Source organism: Sturnus vulgaris, chromosome 20 (assembly GCF_052056855.1).
Source record: "Sturnus vulgaris isolate bStuVul1 chromosome 20, bStuVul1.hap1, whole genome shotgun sequence".
NCBI lineage: Eukaryota > Metazoa > Chordata > Aves > Passeriformes > Sturnidae > Sturnus > Sturnus vulgaris.
In genome coordinates, this window is record NC_142262.1 from 2,747,850 (window position 1) to 2,769,089 (window position 21,240).

Here is a 21,240-nt window from a genome sequence, read left to right on the forward strand (position 1 = left end):
ATTGTGCTTTGTGTCTTCCTCAGCCGCGTGGAGGCTACAGAACTTTAGATGAGTAGATTTCATCTTAGACCCCAAAATGAGGAGGGTTCAAATAGGAGAAATTTTCATCTGCAACTTTATTTAACAGGTGCTGAGTAAACAGTTTACAGAGTTACAGAGCAGAGCTCCATGAAGAGAGATCAGGTGGAAGGGTTGTGCTTCTTATCTCTCCAGAGTGGTTGGATTTGATGAGTTTTGACCTGAGATAATTTGGGCACTGTGGTTCAGGTCAGCTCACCAGTTCCTACTCGGCTGAATCAGGGCCTCACATCTGTACTTAACTCCCAATAGGATTAACTGCTTAATTCAAATTAAGCAAGGACTTCGGTGTTTTTCTGGATTAGCAGCTGAATATGTAAATAAAGGATCAAAGGGCTTCGATATCAGATTAACTCATAAAATATCTTGAGACTTTCAAATGGAATCCTTTTCTCCCCCAACACCATTTGGTGCTGGTTTTTCATTCCCAAATGCCTGAAATCCACCACTGCAACCACAAATCCAACCCTCAGCCTCACACCTGAAGAAGCCACGAGTTCCAAATCCCATCTCCCAGAGCTTCCACACGTGAGTTCATCCCTGCACCACCCCATGGGAAAAGCAGCTCACGCCAGAATCTGCATTATGCAGCGTGCAATTATCAATACAAAAGGAATAAAACAATCTGATGAAACGTTAGGAAAATTCTCCCTCTGAGTCACAGGCAGGAGGAATTGCCAAATCTCTATGCAAATGGGCAATTAGAGGCTTTCCTTGGGAACTGCAAGGAAGTGATGCCACTATGCAAATCTGAAGGGGGAAAAAAAAAAAAAAAAGAGGTGAGACAGGAAACCTCGTTTGAACTCTGCTTGTGTATAAGCCAGCGATCAAAATTTATGTTTTTGAGAACTACACCAATAAATTCATGCTACTATTTCTATCAAGGCTTCCAAAGTTATGCATAAGTGGTCTGCCAGGATAAATATTTTCTGAGCCAACAGCTCATTTGGGTGGGGACCTTGATAGAGCAGAAACATATATTTCAGTTGATTCAACATGTTTCATTTATTCCTGGTGAGACGAGACCAGAAACAGGCAGCCAGAGCAGCAAAACGCTTTTATTTCCTAAATGTTGATTAATAACAATCTATTAATGGGTAAGAGGATCTGGATGATCACCTGGCCAATATGCAGATGCAACAGAAGTTTTAATACAGCTCTGTGAGGGAAATAATAATTTTCTAATTGTGCAAGAGTTTTCTTGCAACCAGTTCACTGGTTTTAAGAGTTTAATCTGCAGCTGTCCTCTAAATAAGTGCTTTCACAATGCTGGGAACATTTGTTATTAACTTTGCAGAGCAGCAGAGGATCATTCCCTTTTGACAAAGGTGTTTCTCAGAAAGCCAGGAAGAAATATTGTATTGTGCTTTGAAGTATGGAGATATCTTACAGGGTCAGCTGAGAATGGAGAGAGAAAATGAGAAACAAGCCCTGGTAGCTGCAGTTTGGCTTGGGGCTGATCCCTTAGCCTGTTTCAGAGACAAGACATGCACTTTTTTTGCACTGAAACCTGTTCTTTTGGATACAATTCCAATTTGTTTGAGCAGACCAAACATGCTACTGTCAGCTCTGCTCACTGTAACTGCATCACAATAAGATGAAAATAAGTGCCCAGCTGTTTCCTGCCGTGTTATGGTAAACAACCTGCTGGTATTTTTGGCTGAAGTCACTATCAAGGTTTATTGACCCAAGAGAGTAAAACAGTGCATGGCAAAAATCTAAATCACTTCTTACAACTGAAAAATAACATCCAGTGGGCTAATGGGTACTCATTTTAATGGCAGAAGGTTTTTATTTTTTAACACTTATTTTTCACCAATGAAAGCTATGTCTGCAGGGATAGGGTTTTTGTGCCTTAAAGGCTTTTTTGTTCTTTTATAGCCTCAAGCTGCCTCCCTAGGATGCACAAATACTGTGTCTCCTCTTGTACTCTTGAGGGATGTTTAAAATTGCAATTCCTCATCCCTCAGGAGGGCTTTAGTCAGCTGGATGAGGATGGCTCTATTTCATTTACTTGTGTTCGTTTTTCTTCAGTCCTGAGAAAGCTTTTTTTCTTTTTTTTTTAAAATTCATTTTGGTGAGCTGATTTAATCCACGAACCCCTAGGAAGATTTTATAGCTTTTAATATTAAGCTGCCACACTGGTCTTTGTTTATTCAGGTTGGTGGCTAATATATGAGGGTTGGAGTTTGACCATCAATCATCTTTGGTGTCAGCAGAAAGCTGAAGTTAGCACACATAGCTCATGTGTGCTTGGTCACGTGGAAAATCAGTAAAAAATAAGAGATAAATAGTGACACGATTATATAAAGTGATGCAAAAAACAGGAGACTTGGAATTTCACAGACTATACTGAAATTGTGTCAGGCACTGACCATTCTCAAAGACAGAAAAGTTGGATTTGTTGCCCAGAAGAGAAATATCCCAACCTGAGCTTTCCAAAGCAACCAACCCAGTGCTTATCAACAGAATCACAGAATTGTTTAGGGTGGAAAAAGCCTTTAAGATCAAGTCCAGCCATGAACCAGCACTGCCAGGGTCCCTCAGCACCACGTCCAACATCTCTGCAATCCCTCCAGAGATGGTGGCAACCACTGCCCTGGGCTCTACTGCAAAATCAGCTTCAATTTTATTATTCCCTGCAGTCTTTTGCTGGCACAGCTCAGTTCTGCAGCCACTCATCCAGGGGAGCACAAGGAAACTGCAAAAGGAACTCAAGTTCCTTTATAAAAAAAAATCTTGTCTCGAAGGCCATGAAGTTAATTTTGTGTTTATGTCACATAGGAATCAAAAGATAGTTGCCTTAACCAGGGTATTGTGGCTTTTTCAGTATCTTAATTTCTGCCTGTCTATAACATTTATGCAGGATAATGTGTGCCAGGGAATATACCAGGATAGTGACCAAAAGGCATAATTGTGATATTAGCACCATGCTCTAACCAACTCAGCTAATCTCAGGGTCATTAGGATCTTTTAGTTGTTATCAAATTTTCTCCATGTTTCAGGGTGAATAAGATGAAAAAATTAATTTCGTGTCTCTCCTAAATCCTTTCCTATATCAACAGTTGTGTGCTATAATGCTGTTTAAAAGAAAAAACCTCTTTAAAAAGGTTATGGATCTGTTCTGCAACATCTCTGAATGGAGACAGGAAAGATCTGCTGCAATAAATCTGAAGACAGGTGAGGGTTCCAAAAAGGTAACAATAACCCCTTCAGTCTTAGGGAGATAATTTAATCTCAGAATAAAGTCTTCTCCTTCTAAATGAAGGTGGTGGTAGTAATAATAATAATAATAATAATAATAATAATAATAATAATAGTATTGCATAGGTCAGCTTCATTCAGGTGAAGGAATTTTCTGAAAGCACTGTGAAAAGGGCAACTGAAGGACAAAATATTACAATGCCATCCCAATTAAAAAAAAATCCTAATCAACAGAAAAAAACAGCCAAAAGAACCCACCAAAAAATAAAAACCAAAATGCAAGCAAAAAGCAAACGACATGCAAAGAATGATTAATCACTTGTTTGTGTCCTCCCTAATTGCAGAGACTCCTCCTTTGCTTCTCAGCACTCCTCAAAAACCTCTAACACAGCTCCTACAAAACCTCTGGGAGTCCAGATGTGCCCCTTCCTCCCTCAGCTGGCCTGGGGGACGCTGAGCAATGTCCCCAACCCAGCAACAAACCAGCCAAACTTGGCAATTTCCTGAAATTTCAGATCCCTCCGGCCTCTCTTGTAAGAGAACATTTAACTGGAGCTTGAAATCTCCTGCAATGATTTTTCCTGATGAAGAATCCAATGATGCATCAATTGTTTTTCAGTGAAAATCAAGGTCTGCACGTTTGTCTTTTCAGAAAATCACCAAACACCAATACCAGCCCCTTGGAGTCCAGATCCTCTCTGCTTTCAGGCAGAGGGAATTGTGACTCTCCCTGTGCAAGGGCTGTTGAAATATGGTTCTCCCAGATTCAGAGGAACAGCGTGCAACTCGATACAAATGTTCTCGAGTTCTTAAGGAAAGTAATGAACGCCATAAATCCCACGGATTTGGCTCAGCTGAAAACAGCGACCGGGCGAGATCAGCTGAGCAAAGTTATTTTGTCAAGTGAACACCACGTTGTTCTCCACTGAGCAAATCCTGCTGCAGCACCTCCCCTGTCCTGACAGTTCCAATAAAGAGAGAAATTGGTGGCACAGCCGTCCCCTTTGTGTGTCTGTCTGTAGCCAGTAAACCATCCCAGCATCCAAGACATTCCTGCCTTGTTGTTTTGCTGACCCACAGGGACCTCCAGCCCTGCTGAGCTCCTCGCTGGGCACTGAGTTTGCTGCTCCAGGTCATTTTTTTTTTCTTTCCCCAACCTGCATCCAAGCGGCCTTATTATTTCAGTGGCTTGTGTTTCCATCTCTCTTTATTGAACGAGATCTCCCACCTGGAAAATCCTCTGATTGTAGTTAAGCAATCTGAATCCATATAATTCATTGCTGCAAAAGAAGCTTTTTGAAAAAAAAAAAAAATCTACCAGTGGGCTGCATATGGCAAGAACAGCATTCCTGGGACTACATGACTTGGAGAGGAATAAAAGCTTTCACTGTCAACACCACGGAACAACCAGGAATGTTGTGGCTAGAAAATTCACGCTGTTCTCTCAGCCTCCCTCTCTCCAGGGCTCTGCTATTGTTCCAGCTGGGATTTGGAGGATCCTGGACTTATTTTTTTCTCCTTCCAGATGACTCATGGCAGATGCCATCTTTCTTCCCCTCAGCTCCTGTCAGTGCCCAGGAGGGTGGGATGGCAGCAGGAGGGTTGTCCCCTCCACAGGGTGAGTGGGACATGGGGGGAGACCCCACTGACACCCCCTGATCCACAGGAACCAGACCCAAACCAGTCCAGCTGCTCCCCAGTGCTGAGAACACGGAATCACAGAATATTCTGGGCTGGAAGGGACCCACAAAGATCATCAGGTCCAACACAAGGGGTTAATTTCTGCCTCTGGCCATTCCTAATGCGCTACCAGGACAATTAGGTTTGAAATGGAGCTCTGAGCATCTGACACCACTGCTGGAACACATTTGTGTGTTCCAGTTTCACACTCCAGCACGTGTCACCTTGCACACAATCCCTCCCATCGGGGGTGGCTCACAGGGAGAGGTTCAGTGCTCCCCCAGGCCAGCCAGGGCTGACAAAGCTCAGCAGCAGCAGCAGCCTCGGGATCTGCCTTTTCACACCCACTGTGTGAACAAGCAAAGCTCTGTAGATGATAATCAGAAGCTCCTTTTAGGACCACCATTTCCAACAACAAAAATCAAAGCAGTGACTCAACTGGAAAAGAGCTGCCAGGCTCGCAGAGCCTCAGGGCTGGGCAAGGATGGGCAGTGCAGGAGAAACACTGCCCTGCCTGGATGGAATTCCCAGGGGTGGCATTCGGTGCTGATTAACCTGACAACAAAACAGTACCTTAGAATTTACAGGAAGGTAAAGATCACCATAAAGTTGGTCTTCCCCAGTCCTTTTTAGCTCCATCTGGAAAAAGAGAGTGGGACAGTTCCCTAAGTGATCAGGCATTGCTGGCAGCACGACTGGAGATGAGGTTTTGCTGCTCTGCTCTTCTGTCATCCACTGGCTCCTCCAGACATTCCCATTTCTTTTTTCTTTTCATTCCCTGCATTAAGCACCAGTATCATTGTTCCTTGTAGTTCTACTTTAACAGCTTTTGAAAGAGCAAAGTTCCCTTCATGGATAATATGTAAGCAAACCACAGATGCTCTAATATGAGGTACTGCCCTCTCAAAAGGACAATCTCCCTCATTCACTATTATTTAAGACAAAGAGCAAGAAAGGTGACATTTTAAAACACTCTCTAAATCCTGCACACTGCTATTTGCTTCTATTCTCTTTTGGTAACAATTCCCTTTTAACTATTTGTCCTGCACTTTCTGTTTGCTGCTTTTCTCCAGCTGACCACCAAGCTCCAAGAATTCATTCTGTTCTGTTCAGGAGGTGTATATTGGTGTATTTTCCAGTTGTGTCTGATTACCAAAGCTAACATTTGATCACTGACTTCCACACATGCACCACTATCCTTGACTCCTTTGACAGCTGCACAGTTGGTGAGAGCCTCCTCTCCAGCAGTTCTGCCATATGGAGCTCCTGGGAACTTTTAACTCCATTGATTTCCAGCTCCTTTCAAATCCCACCTGCAAAGCTGTTTTCCTGTGCTTGAATCTCAGCTTCTATCTCCTGCTAATCTGAAACCTCATGCTATACAGAATAATTTACTATATTCGTTGAATTTCTCTTTTCATAGCTCGCCATTAAAGGAAATGATACACGAATATAAAATGTGGCAAATGCAAAATCCTGATTTACCCTAACAATGTCAGTCTAAATTAGAAAATTGAGGGGTGCTGTTGTATCAAAGTGATTAATGAATTTATCAATGGATTTGAGCATAAGGTAGACACCTACTAAGGAAAAAAGTGGTAGAATTGAGTTCCAAATAATGTGTGTGGTCATTTATGGTGGCACATCCCTGCAAGTGTTCAAGACTGGGCTTGGAGCAACCTGGTCCATGGAAGGTGTCCCTGCCCAGGGCAGGGGTGGGACTGGGTGGTCTTTAAAGTCCCTTCCAACCCAAACAAAATTCTATGAAATCAACATTGCCATACACTTATGGGGCACCTATATCCATGAAAGGTCCCTTACAGGGATACAACCAGGATCAGTGACTCCTGCCCACCAGTCTCTACTGGGAAGGCTGGAAAAAGACCCAGAACCCCCTCAGAAATGGATGCTGTGATCTGTGTGTGCCAAACAGCCCAAGCAGTGCTCCCACTCCCACTGGGTTCTTCACTGCTTCTCTATGGCTCTCCAACATCTTCTTTTCAATAAAAATACTTCAAATATGAAATTTTCTCACCACAAATAGTTAGAAAAGAAATCCTCTATTGTGCAGATGTGGAACCATCAGCTTTTCAGCCCGTGGGGAGCTATGTCCCTCTGCCTGTTGGTCCCCTGCATTTTTCACAAGGTTTTATGGTAGGAAAAGAGCTGAAACACACGGGTCCCTCCTGACCCCAGTGCTGGGGGAGTCAGCAGAGCAGTGGATGGAGGAGATGACAGAAGGTCCCTCCTCAGCCACACAGAACTGCACAAAAACACTCTTCAAGTCCATCCATCCCTGCTGGTGACAGGCACAAACTGCAGGAACTATTTTAATGTGACAATACTTGGTGGTGCAGTTCCTGAAAGTCACAGTGGAAATTTCTTCCAGGTTCTCATTCTTTTCCCCACGGCTCCCGAGGCTGCTGAGCCCCAGCAAGGGCTGCTCTTGGTGAATCACTGCTGTGGTTTAAGATCATCCACATCCAGGCTGGGCTTCCCATTTCTGTGGGAGCAGAAATGGGTCTCTGGGGGAGAAATTCTGGAAGTGTTTCAGTGACGTGGGTTGAAGCAAGAGGAGCAAACAGCAGAATTTCATCACCACCTCCAGCCCATGCTGACTGGCTGGATCTTGGTTTCTAAAGTGTCCCTTTGCTCTGTGACACAAAGGCTCCCTCCACCCTCCTCACCTGCAGCTGGCCACAAAGCCAACCTGGGCTTTTAAATATCTTAATCTAGATCTTATTTGCCTCATTTTGGGTGACTGTAACATGTTCTGAGAATGACAACACTTTAAAAAGTCGGGGAATTTGTGGCAGGCACCCAGGCTGCCACCTGATGGTACTGAAAACTCTCTGATACTTTAAAAAATCACAGAATCAAGGAATGGTTGGGGTTGGAAGAACCTTTAGAGATCATCTTGCTCCAATCCCACTGCCACAGGCAGGGACAACTCCCATTAGATAATTTCTAAGAAGAAATATGGCCAAAAAGCCCTAAACTATAGAGCTAACATTACTCAAGTGTTCCAGCCATCAGATTAAGAACTATTTGGGACTCATACCATGGACATCCACACCTATTGCTCATCTGTGTCTCACTGATTCCTTGCTCCCAGCTCCACAACTCCACTGGCAGCAGCAATATTCCCACCAAGCAGAAGGTGTGGCAAGCCTTAGAAGTTTCTCTGTGCTACACAGCAACTGAAATTTCAGAAGGATGCATCACAGCATTCATCTGAGAACAAATATATTTAGTTGGCATGGAAACAGGAAGTTGGGCTGAATGTGGTAAATATCCAGCAGTCATAAAAAAAAAAATCGAGCAAGTCAGGATAATGAACATTAGAAATGAAAACTGGCTGAATGCTTTTGAATCATGGCTCTTTTGCAATTATCACTCCTGTTTTCATTTGAACATGAGTGAAATCCACTTAAACTAAGCTGCTCCATTTTATGCCAAATACTTCTATAACATCCTCATTCAGATAACTCCTTTCTCCTTTTTTTTTTATAATCTGTTTGAGGAAAAAGAAATTAAAGGGCTGAAAACCTCCATTGCTATTCTCCTTCATTTCCTCAGCAATATTAATGAATTGAACATAATTGATTTTCTGTCTCAGAATCTCCTTTAAAACTCTATTTATGACTTGACTGTTTGGAGGTATCCCTACGGTTTGAGTATCTATAGTGTTGCTACTTCAGGTTTTTGCAAACATGAGGAACTTTTTTTTCCTCTGTTATACCAAATTTTGTCTCATACTCAGCCCAAATCTATGGCTAGAAAAATTAGAACAAGGGATGAAAAGAATAAGGCTGGGTTTTTTTCTGAGAAAATTTTTGTGTGTAGTTCCCAAAAGACAGATTCTTGGAGCTTTTTAGTAAATTGAGTTGGGGTGATTACCTTTCAAAAAAGAATTTGAAATTAAATGAATGCTAAAGAAATCTAGGTAGTATAGAAAAAAACCAAGATCACTACCATGAATTTTTATACTGGCCCCAATTCAGCAAGACTTGCTGCACATGCCTAAATTCCTGGATTCATTAAGCTCTCAGTGATGTGTGTCATTTTTAATTACACATTCACCGGATGTAGAGTCTCCTGTATGAACAATGGAGATTTTTTAACTATGACTGACAAATGCACAAAGCCTCAGGACCTAAGAAATAATATTTAGTAGGAAATCTTGTCTCACATTAAATCCAGGCACACATCAGACAGCCAAAGGGATACATTCACTCCAAAAGTACATGGTACAGGAACACAATGGCATCAGTGGACAGGAAGCTGATCCCACAGTTATGCAGGACTGAGATACAAGAAACTTCACTGCTCCTTTGCAAGGAAATGGTTTGGACACACCCAAATTTGCCAGAAACCTCCCCAGACTGCTTTAACAGTGTTGTGGCCATATATATTCAACAACAACAATATATGTAAAACTATCTATTACAGTTTTCACATTTACTGCCAGTTCATCACTTCCCATCAATACAATTATTTATGTCTCAAGAAGCTGGACATGTAATTTCTAAAGGAAACATCCAACATTTTGACCTGAAGAAAGATGATACAGCTCTGGGACTCCACTCTTGAACTGCAGCATTACACTGGAAAACCAGGACAGAGACAGCACAACCTTTATGGAAAAGATAAAATTATTTAGGCCAGCACTTTTGAGAAATGTGATTGGAAACCATCATGCAGAGATCGTTGCCATATGGCACCACTGGTGAGACAACACAGACACAAAAGTGATTGCACCAACCCACACTGTAAAATGGGAGAGAAAAAGTAAAGAGGAGTAAACACGAGTTCATCCAAGAACACAAAGTATGGGAATGGAAAAGCTCCATAAAAACAACAGCTCCTCTCCAAGGGCAGCACCACACTCGCCTCCAGAGCAGCTCAGGGCCTGCTGACAGCCCAGGGTATTTTCTCCCCTTTATTTATAGGACAGTTTGTCCCTCTGGATGATTATAATAACGAAAGGTTAAGCCTGTGTGATCACCAGAGGGTCACTGTGACAAAGAGTTAAACTTTGTGGCTCTGTCAGTCACTCTTAAAGGCTGAAGAGTTATGAGGACATTGCACTGGAAAAAAAGGCCAGCGTGGAGTACTAAGATACCACCCAACAAGCCATAACGAGAAACAGCTTCTTAGTTTTAATTAAAAGCACAACAAAATGTTTTTTCATGTCTCATTCATTTGTTTGTTGTTGTTATAGAATCACAACACGAGATTTTTCCTTTTAATGAAAAACAGAAGCTCTTTAACCCTCTCTCCTCCTTATTTATAGACATGTAAAAGCTTGGAAAAGTGGCTTTTGTAATGGCGCCAGCACAAATCTCCATGTTTTATGCAATTCTGATTCACACAGTATTTGGTAAAAGCAGAAAGCAAGTTCTGCCCTGAATATTTCAAATCCCTGATCGGCTGATGAGTTGTTAACTACTGTTAACACTTGATGAACATGTTTACAGGTAGCCTGGCCAAACCCAGTAACTGGAAACATGTCAGAGCTGTCACTTTTGCATTTTTCTTCTGGAGAGATAAGCAGAACTAATGAATTAACGGGTCACAGAGGAGAAAAGTTAACAACTTCCAAAATGTTTGTCTGCAAAATAGACTGAAGCCACCTAAAGCAAACCAGCTTCAGTGGCTCCAGCTGCTTCAGAAAGTCCCAATGGGTGGAAGGCGGAAACAAAACCATTGAGGAACTTGGATATGAACTCCACCGAATCTGCCAGCACAGCAAGCTCAAAGATGGACAGCACAGTGTAATTTAAACAACATTCCTGCTCCATTATACTGGGGAACAGGATGTTACCATCCTTCATTAATTAAGTCTGGACAGGAGAGTTCTGTAGGTTGGTTTGGAGCAGATGCTCATGTAGGAGGAAACCTTGAATGGATCCTGTGAATCTGCATGTGCAGCCTTCTACCTCTGTATTTCATGAATCAGTTTTTGTTTCTTCTTCTGGATCCTTCTCAAAACAGGTCAGGGAAAAAGAAAAAAAAAGAAAAAGGCAAAATGGCAGTGGCAGAGACTAAAGGAAAATATAAAAAAAGAAAAAAAATTGTAAAAGGACATCCCTCACAGCGTGCAGCCACTGCTGTTCCCTGGGAGGGACAACCTTGCTTTAAAGAGCTGATTTTCCTCCTGCTTTTCCAGGAGACTCTGAAGCCAAAATGCAATGCTTGTAGGCAGCTCACTCACTACACCAAATCCCTGCAGTGCTGCAGGCACTGCAGCTAAGGATGAGCCTGGCCCAACATCTGGATTTCAGAGACAGAGGGGGGACAGAAGGGAACAGCTCATCACTGACAATCCACAGAGGAAATACATCAATTAAACACCAAGGGTGATAGAGAATTCCCATGTGCCAGTAGGATGACACAACTGAGGAAAAAATACTAGAAATTAATGATTATTAATCTTCTATACCCAGCCCAACTGATTATTCCTGCAGGTACAGAGTGAGAAATGCTTTATGTAGGATATATGCTGTTGATACTGTTTACTCAGCACCAAATAAAGTTCTCAAATGCTTCAAAACTTGATTTGTATTAGAAATACATAAATTCCTGTCTGATTCAGGCATTCATCACCTGCATATTCTCCTGAATTTTTCTATTTAATCTGGTTTGAATGCAGATCATTGACTTTCTGTTCCAACACTGCCTGTAAACACCACACTCTATTTTGCTCAAAGCACACTAAATAATCTCTGCCTTCACTGGAAGTGTCCAGAAAAAAATTTTAGCACTATTAATCATCTGAAACTGTTTACAGACATGTTTGGACAATGAATGCAGAAGATTGGGACTAAAGATTATTTTTAGCTGTTATTGTCCAATTATACTTCTCTTCACACAAACCATTAAAGAACAGGTTCGAATAGTCTCAGAAACCTCTATTAAAACACTACAGTCAGTTGCAAACAGTCAGTTCAAAATAAATGCATCATTTAACAGCTAGAATAGCTGAAATACCAACTTGCAATAGAGAGCAGCAGATAAGTATTTGCCTGAAGGGTTCAGACAGTTTAATTCTCTTTTACTACCAACAAAACAGCGAAGAAAGCTAGCTGAGAATTTTGCAGGGAAATAATGTGCTTTTGCTTTGAAGGAAGGGATTCTTTTTAACCATTGCACGTCCTTGCCAAAGGGATGGGGACAACACCCAGTACCTGTTCCTGGGCCCTCAGCTCGTGGCGCTGGAACCTCCTCTGAGCATCGTAAATCTGCCCACAGTAATTCTCCACCTCGTCCTGCAAGGCCTGGAACAACAGCAAGGGATGCAAAACACACGTGAGAAACATGGGATGGCAGCAAAGCTTCCAGGTCACGTCTTCCAACGAGCTGGGGGAGGAAATGGAGCATGGTGAGTCCACCTGAACTTGGGGATAAGACATGACAGAGGCAGTCTGGACACTCAAAAAAGTTATTTTGCACAGGTGGGACCATTGACTGAACAAGAGTAATTACATCTTAAAAGTCCTATCTTATTATAGGCTACTCATCCTAAAAATATATTATTTTTATCTCTTCTTACAGATTATTCATCCTAAAAAGGTAAGAAATACCCTCAAAGGCTGGAAGGCAAATGGAAATATTGCAACATTTGCATTTGTAAATGTCCCAGGTTTTTGTTGTCATTCTATCTGCACAACCTGAGCTTCCTAGGAGCAGTTTTGCAATGTACCAACCATTTTTTTCTTTAAGCCAGAATAATCCTCTCTCTGGAAAACAATGTCTGGAATTTGGAGTGGAAATGTATTCCATATTACTGAAGTGGGATGCTGGCCGAGATGAGGGGCTCCCCTCCTGCCCTGTAGTCAAATCTAGCATGAGATCTACAAATGAAGTATAAATGGCAATAAATAAAAGGAATATTATGATCGTGTACTTTACCACAACTACCCAATCTTTATTTAGTTCAGAAGTAATCACTCCTAAACCAAGCTCATAAAATGCATCAACAAATTTATTTTGTCATGATTGTTCCCCTTATATATTTATTTTTATTCCAGCAGTCACTCAGAGCCTTGATCTTTTTGTTACATGCTTAACAAAGGAACAGCGTGCCCCAAGGAACTGATAGTCTGTGTTATTTCTAACAGATACACACCAAACAAACAATACAAAGTTTCAAAGATTTTTTTTTTGTTTGTTTTGAAAGTTTCCTCCTCATTGTTGGATGTTTGAATACACGCTTAACATTTACTTACACATTTACTAAAAGCTTAGTGATGTTGTCAGCTTGAATAAAGGCATTGTTAACTGCAAGTGCTGACTCGGAGCAAAGTGCACAATGTGGATGGGGGATTGACACCAGCACACAGGCGGCTGTGGCTGCAGAAAGGGAATATTTTGAGTTATCTTTTGTATGGCAGGAAATCGGGGCATTGATACCCATCAGTGAAAAGCAGCACGGGGCTGGACCCGGGAAGGGGCTTGTGCTGCAAATGCCACTGAAGGAGCCTCCAGTGCTGCTTTTAAAAAAGCTGAGCTGCACACAGACCTTCTGCAGAGAACCATTAAGGCTGGGAAAGACCTCCCAGATCATCGAGCCCAACCTTTGACCAGCCCTGCAATGGTCACTCAGTCACATCACCAAATGCCACCTTGCTCCTTGAACACTTCAGGGATGGTGACTCCACCACTTCCCTGGGCAGTTCCAGTTCTTGACCACACTTTCACCGAAGAAATTTGTTCTTAACATCCAACCTAAAGCTCCCTTGGTGCCTTTCCCCTGGGAGGAGAGACCAACAACCCCAGGAATCAGGGGAGCTTTGCAGGACCTGCCATATGGTTAATGTTTGCTTCCAGCAGCCCAGGGTACCTGTGCACAACTCGGGATCATGAAAAGTCCTCGTGGTGCAAAGATTTAACAGCCAAAATGCCTTGCTCTTTTCCATAGCATCGAAATCCTGCACTCTCCAATAATTTACAGGATAAAATTGCTATTGAGATAAGATAAGAGGAATACTTATGATAGATCTTGCACGCTGTTTTGAAGTGATGCCAGGCATTAACTTTAAAGTCTTAGAGCTGTAAGACTGTTACATGTGCCGATGCCAAAAATTGTAACCAGACCCAAGCATGAACTTCAAATCTGCCCAGGGACTTTTATGCTATCACAGCTTCTGAGAAATGCTGAAATCCAGGCTTTGAATACACCCAGTCTTCAATACTCAACAAGTCTTGCAGTACCGGGTATTTGCATTAATATAATGAAATATATGTGGGAATTATGTGTGAATTGTTTGCTTTTTGTTTGCTTTTTGCACATCTATCTTGTGAGGTAGAAACAAACAAGCATAAAAGCTAAAATGAGCAATGTAGAAATGCAATAAGGAGCAGGGTTGTTCCACTTATCAGGAAGGTCACCAAAAACCCAATTAATTAGACAAAAATCCTGCCATAACCCCAAAGTGTCCATTCATAACCAGCCCAGGATGACTCTCAGGAACATTCCTGGAGCACATTTTGGATAAACTACAAAGTATGACCCATCTTCTCCTGCTCTTTCAGGATCAGCTTTTCCAGCCCAAATGGTGAAAAATAAGGAGGGGAGGAAACCTCACCACACATCACTCATCCTTCCCTTGTGCTCAAGAGCGAGTTTGACTCTTCCACAGGACTTTGAGGCTGGCCAAGAGACAGCATTTAAATGTCTAAATACATGGGAGTCCGTATAAATGTGTTTGTGCCAGAGAACAGATTTGTATCCCCCCCATCTGCAGGTCCTGAGTACAAAACTGCATCTCAAACGATTTGTATCCCCCCCATCTGCAGGTCCTGAGTACAAAACTGCATCTCAAACTCTTCCTGCCCAAGACAGCAACCCCGTGGTGGCAAAGAGAACTGGTGCCCTGCTCCTTCCTCCCTTCCCTTCTCCATTTTTACATCTCTTATTTACAACAAACTTCTTCTGCAGAGGATAAAACGAGAGGTTCCTTTAAATCTGAGGGCCCCCAATGCATCTGAAAGTCATTTAATTTGGGAAATTCAGATAACACAGCCTTTGTTAGGTTCACCTACTCTAGATAGTGTTTGCCAGCACGGAGCACACATGTTTTATTTCATTAGGAGAGCAGAAAATGTCTTAAATTTAAATTTAGAAAGAAGGTATTTTTACTATAGCATGTAAGCACAGCAAACTAACAACTCTTCCAGTTATCCATTCACCATTTGTCCAAGCCAGAATTTACTGTATGAACTCACAGATTTTTCCAATCACATCATAACTGGCTGTTGGCAGGTTTTGTATTGGGATGGCAAAAAAACAACTCAGCTAACTCCTTGGATCAATCACAAATACCTTTAACTGGACCCTTTTTGGACTATTCCTGTGCTGTATAAATTCCCAGTAATTAATGCTCATTTGAGTACTCCAGCTATTCTATCAGTGCAATGGCAAAAAAAAAGTAAAACCAAAAGTTCAGCATTTGATCAAAGCTGTGCCAAAATGAAAAAGTAACATCAAAATCTCACGGCTGCTGCAGATTCCTGCATGTGATTAACTCTGAAAATAGCAATTAGAAGTAAGCAAGTTTGTTGCCCATGATTTTAGTTTTCTAGGAGGGATCATGAGAGATGTCATGAATAATGCACCTTTTTGAAGATCACACTGAAAATTCTCTCTGTAGTCAAAAAAGCCTCATATGCAGTGGCCAGAGCCTGAATGCTGATGGCAATTCCTGAAGCTACCAGAAGCCTCAAATCATTCTCTGAATCAGACAGGGAAGCTTTTGCCTTGTAGAATACTCTTAAAAACAGCAGAGCACTTACCCCAGGTACACCTCAGAACATCTCTTTTATAAAATTAAACAACGTTTTGTTTTGTTTAGAAATGCAGTTCTTATTCTACAGCTTCAAAGTGTCACATTTTGCCCAAAGAGCAGCAGAGTTTATGATTAATAACTGCTGAGATGAAGAAAGAGGGATTAAAAATAAAAATCCGGGCCAATTTTTAAGCGTCAGAGGCTTTTTTTTCCCTGAACAGAAAACAAAACTTAACTTATTTAGTTAAATTTTTCCAGGTTCGGATGAATTCCCGTCCCTCAGCTGTGCTAAGTTGACTTGCATCACTCTTATAAAGACATTTTTTTTTTTTTCAGTTAAACGGGCTTTCAAATGCCATGTAAACATGTTTGCTGTTGAATGCCTACACCATACCTGACCTTGGAAGTGCTTTGTGTTGGCCAGAGAACAAAGAAATCAAATGTTTTGCTTTCCAGCCCAGATATCCTACATTTGAAAAGCTCTTAAAAATGTAAATGAGATAATAAACTCCACTGCAACAATGTGGGTGAATTACAGCTGGAGAAAGGGAAAACTCATTTGATTTATTTCTAAAAATGGAAAGGATCCTAAAATAAAATCACAGTGTTTGGGTCCCACACAGCATCGAGAGGCACGGGAAGGATGGAAGGGAAAAGTGACGGCTCTGAGAAGGCACCACTGGAATATTTGGGCAGATTTTGGGACCTGGAGTGGAGTTTGTGGATGAGCCCATCCCAGCCACTGTGATCCAGAGCTGCTGGACACTGATGTGGAAGGAGAAAGGAACCTCTGAGCTGCATTTCTGGGTAGGCACCTTTTATTCCCCCTGCTCTCCCACTGTGGATGGATTATCTGCAGCAAAGCATTTAATGGAGTTTATTTCAGCCCCAAATGGAGTTTATTTTAGCCCCAAATGGAGTTTATTTCAGCCCCAAGGCAGCAGCACACGTGGGGTTGGTGCCTGTGGAGCTGGGCCTGTGAGGCTCCAGGGAAGCTGGGATGATGCACAGGATCAGAGGAATTCCGTGGGATACCTGAGGGGCAGGCTGAGGCTGGGAAAAAAATGTGGTTTTAAAAAAAAAAAAAACAAAAAAAAACCAACTTGTAAAGCACGGAGTTTTGACAAGGAGCCCTGAAGAGACAAAAAGGTGCAGTGCCAGCATTCCAAAATCCCTTGTCAAGGCAGGAATTAATTTTTGGTGTTAGTTACAGGGCTTAATCTAAATCAACTAAAAGCTGGTGAGAGAAAGAGTTTGAAGAATCCCGGGAACAAGTATGGAATGGGAACACAGGAAGGATTTGGTCTTTAATATATGAAAAATGATTTGATTATCTTTTAACCACAGGATATTTTTCAGAAGTGTTGGATTCCCTGAAAGAAAGTTCAGTTCTGAAGAATTACAGAAACAGAAACAATTACAAGTCCAAATTTCTTTGTATTGATTACAACTGTGAAGAAACCATTTACTAATGTGAAATGCTTTCCTTCTTTAACCTGAAATAATTTCGTATTTTTCTGTATGTTCCTGAGAGCAGACAAGCCTTGATTCCTGATCCCATCACATCAATGGGAAGCCATGGATTACAACCATTTATTTCTCTGCTCTGAGGGTTGAATAAATGACAATTTCAAAAAAAGGAAAATTTCCTAAAGAACATTATGTATCAATGTATTTTCACTTTGAAACAGGAAGAGCCAGCAGAAAAGTTGCTGCTCATCCTGCTCAGATTATGCCAGATAATGTCAGTCTTTTTTTTTTTAGAAAAATGCAATTTTTATTAGCAACTCTGCACATATGGATGTGCATCTGTATCAAGAAAAGCCCTCGAAATTTATATGACCAGTGCAGAGTAAAGCTACCACTAAAGGTAGTGAGAGTTAGCACTTTTCATCTTCAAAGAATTTTTCAAATGTTACCAAATTAATATAATTAGTTAATGAAAGATGCAGTAATAAAAGCTACTCTAATTACCTACTGTAGTCTTAATTATCTCCTTACTAATGCCCACAGAAGAAGGCTTCCACTTTACATCCTCAAAACATGTGCCAACAATAATTCTGAATACAGGCCTCTCTTCAAGTGCCTTCTAAATTCAAATTACATCCATTGATGTGTTTTCTCTCCTCGTTCATGAGAAGAAAATCTCTGGAACTTTGAGAAAAAAAAACCCCATGTGAATGTTAATAAAAATTAAAGAGAATTTTCTTCCAGAAATACACATGGAGATGCTTTAAAATTCTGTCATTAAAACATTTAATTTTCAAAGTCTTTATCTCTCCATGAAGCCAGAATTATGGGCTGTCTGGGCAAAAACTTCTTCACATTAAATGGTCTCACAATTTAGAGTCAAATACAACTCTATCCAAAGGAAGCAGCCAAGATTCTCATCCAGATTTTCAAACACAATCATTAAGTTTGCTAAAATATTTCATGGAGATAAATAGATTTATCTGGGTTTATTACTACTATAAATAAATTGGGCAAATACATCTGTGAAGACCATTGATGTAATGCCATGAGTCAGAGCAAAACAAGGGTGTTTTAAAAAGTGAAATAGTGATGTTTGAGCCAAATTCTTGGGGCATCCTCAACACTTTTTGGGTTTTCACTGAGCTCTTGCCCATGACACTGCAAACAAAAATCTCTGTACTTGGAGTTCTCTCTTGGTTTTGGTGCAAAGAGAAGGAAATCTTCTGGTTTTAACCTAATACATATGTTTGCTGTTCACATATGGCAAAATTCCTTTCTGGTGGGAACTTTTTCGCTGTTGTTGCAACACACTATATATCCAAAAAGTTTCCTTTGATGTTGAACTATTGCTCCACGACTCATTATGCTACTGATTCAATATGAAAGGCAAAATTTCTGTGGTTTCTGTTAAAACAATGGCTTTGTTTTTGCAAACAAAGTTTTCCACAACCTATATGCAGGGACCAACATTATTACAAGAGAAAAGAAAATCTATTATTTTATACAGAAAATAGTCACAGTGTTTAATAACATGAATTATTTCTCTATCCTATAGGTACATTACAATTGCTATTATGACTGTACAGAAAATTTAGGCTTTATTGCTCCTCAGGAACAGAAATTAAAATGCCTTAAGCAATATTTGACATCTCTCTTTCCTATTTCACTTTCACTGACCTCCCAGCCTGTTACCATCAGTCCAACTTCAAGATCTGGTAAAGTTGGGAATAGCTGGGGATGGGTGGGAGAAAGGGGAAGATTTGCAAAGGCTGCTCTTCACAATGTCCTACTGTGCAGTGACAGCAAATCTGTAACTCTTCATGCCTAATATTTAATTTTAACCACTAGACACTATTTCATGAAGAGTGAACATGAATTACAACACGGAATGAAAATGCAAATTGGTAATACTTTTGTAAATGTGTCCCTACAAGAGTTGGTTGCCCGTTTTCTGCTGCCATTATGGAAAAAAAAAAAGTTTCCTTGGTCACAGAATTCGGCAACTCCCACTTGGAATAACGTGAGCTCCCATTTACAGAAAGAAAGAAAGAAAGAAAGAAAGAAAGAAAGAAAGAAAGAAAGAAAGAAAGAAAGAAAGAAAGAAAGAAAGAAAGAAAGAAAGAAAGAAAGAAAGAAAGAAAGAAAGAAAGAAAGAAAGAAAGAAAGAAAGAAAGAAAGAAAGAAAGAAAGAAAGAAAGAAAGAAAGAAAGAAAGAAAGAAAGAAAGAAAGAAAGAAAGAAAGAAAGAAAGAAAGAAAGAAAGAAAGAAAGAAAGAAAGAAAGAAAGAAAGAAAGAAAGAAAGAAAGAAAGAAAGAAAGAAAGAAAGAAAGAAAGAAAGAAAGAAAGAAAGAAAGAAAGAAAGAAAGAAAGAAAGAAAGAAAGAAAGAAAGAATACTTCTAGGAACAGAATCAAGTCTCTCCAGCAGTAAGGGAAAAATATTTAAAGTAGGTCATTTAACATAAAATATATGCAAACATTTTGCAGTGTGGCAGGCTCTAACATAAGCTATTTTCATTTTTGACAATTCACAGGCAAGAGACTGACTGGCAGTGCATTATAAACTTGGGATCATCAGCATCAGCTCCTGAGCAGTCCCATAACCAGACTTCATCTGGTGTTTTTTGCAGAGCACCTGAGCACTGCTAGCATTGTCAGCATGTCTACATTCTCCTGCTTGGCTCCTGTAAGATACTGATGTGTTTTCAACATTTTCTGTACATAGCCAGTTGAGCTGACCAAAGTTTAAAGATCACTTTCCTGCAAAGTCTTTAGGTCTATTAGAAGGAATTCTTCCCTGTTATTCCCAGGTGGGGAGGCCCTGGCACAGGGTGCCCAGAGAAGCTGCCCTTGGACAGAGCTTGGAGCTGGGACAGTGGAAGGTGGCCCTGTCATGGCAGGGGGTGGGATAAGATGGGCTTTAAGGTCTCTTCCAACACAAATCTTTTCAAGACTCCATGATTCTAAGATACATCCCTAAAATACCTCGATGGCACCAGCAGGGCTATTTGTAGACATAAAATTAGGCAGGGGCTTAAGCATTTTGCTGAGTCAGGGCTTCACTGCAGGACATCATAAACTCGATTCTTTTGAAAGGCAAAGGATGCCATAGGGTCCTGCAGAGATAACAGTTCAAAGAAAACAGCAGCATAAATTGTAAAGTCGGGCATTTTTGTCAGGGGGAGCCAAGGAGGGAATTGTTTTTGCTTTGTTTTAGAGGCTCAGGTGACAGGAGAGAAAGGGAGGCAAGGTTCAAAGGCTGTAATAAACTGGCTTTCATCTGCTTTTCTCAACGGGCCACAAAACCCAACAAGCACTTGCCGTGTCCAAGCACTGCTTTGTCTATGACCAGGACACTTTGGGGCTGTTATGAAGTCAATCAAAAGCCTGTGAGCTGGAAGATTTACTGCAAAATTTACCTGGAGTATTTTGTAGTTTGCTTTAACGTTGCTTCCCCTTTTCCCCAGCCCACATGAGTGCCATGGTCAAGAGCAGAGCAGAGGCTGCCAAAAGCAGAAAAGCCCTGACCCGTTTCCCCCCTTGCACTCACCGAGGTTTAGGCAGAAACACCAGTGGTGTACATTTACCAGATAAAATGAATCTTTTAAACCCAAAGATACCATGACATCTTAAGCATATACTTATGAAGGAAAAGTTCAGAACTTCATTTTAAACCACTTATGAGAGGATTTACCAAGATTCTGCCTAATGTTCAGCTGACGCTTTGTCAAAAACATTTATCACGAAGCTTTTGAAGTTTCTCAGCTCCCCCCCGAGTTATTAAAACTTGAACTGCAGAGTTTGTTATCAGCCTCAGAGCACACACAAAATACATCAGGTATTTTTTCAGTCAACCTTCCAGTCTCATTTTGAGACTATTATATAAAATACAACATTTTCAATCAGGTTAATGTCTGGCAGACAATGCTGAGCGGGTGGAACCGCTGTGCCTGATTGATCCGTGAGACAATTTTCATTTCCTAATTTGCTTTTTATTAAACACTTTGCAATCAAAGG

At 41.0% G+C, this 21,240-nt stretch overlaps 1 protein-coding gene across 6 annotated transcripts in view; it reads right to left on the reverse strand.

The window, feature by feature from the left end:
* Window positions 1–21,240, reverse strand: part of CEP112 (centrosomal protein 112) — a 180,561-nt gene that overhangs the window by 28,748 nt on the left and 130,573 nt on the right. For 5 of the 6 annotated variants that reach the window (XR_015807746.1, XM_088176357.1, XM_088176359.1 and 2 more), the window contains exon 24: window positions 12,153–12,242. The exons of the other annotated variant lie outside the window; for it this stretch is intronic. Coding sequence is in view for 4 of the 5 variants with exons in the window: in XM_088176357.1 (XP_088032483.1) it covers window positions 12,153–12,242 (90 nt within the window). In the remaining variant the exon portion in view is untranslated. The remainder of the gene's footprint in view (window positions 1–12,152; window positions 12,243–21,240) is intronic. 6 annotated transcript variants of the gene reach the window in all.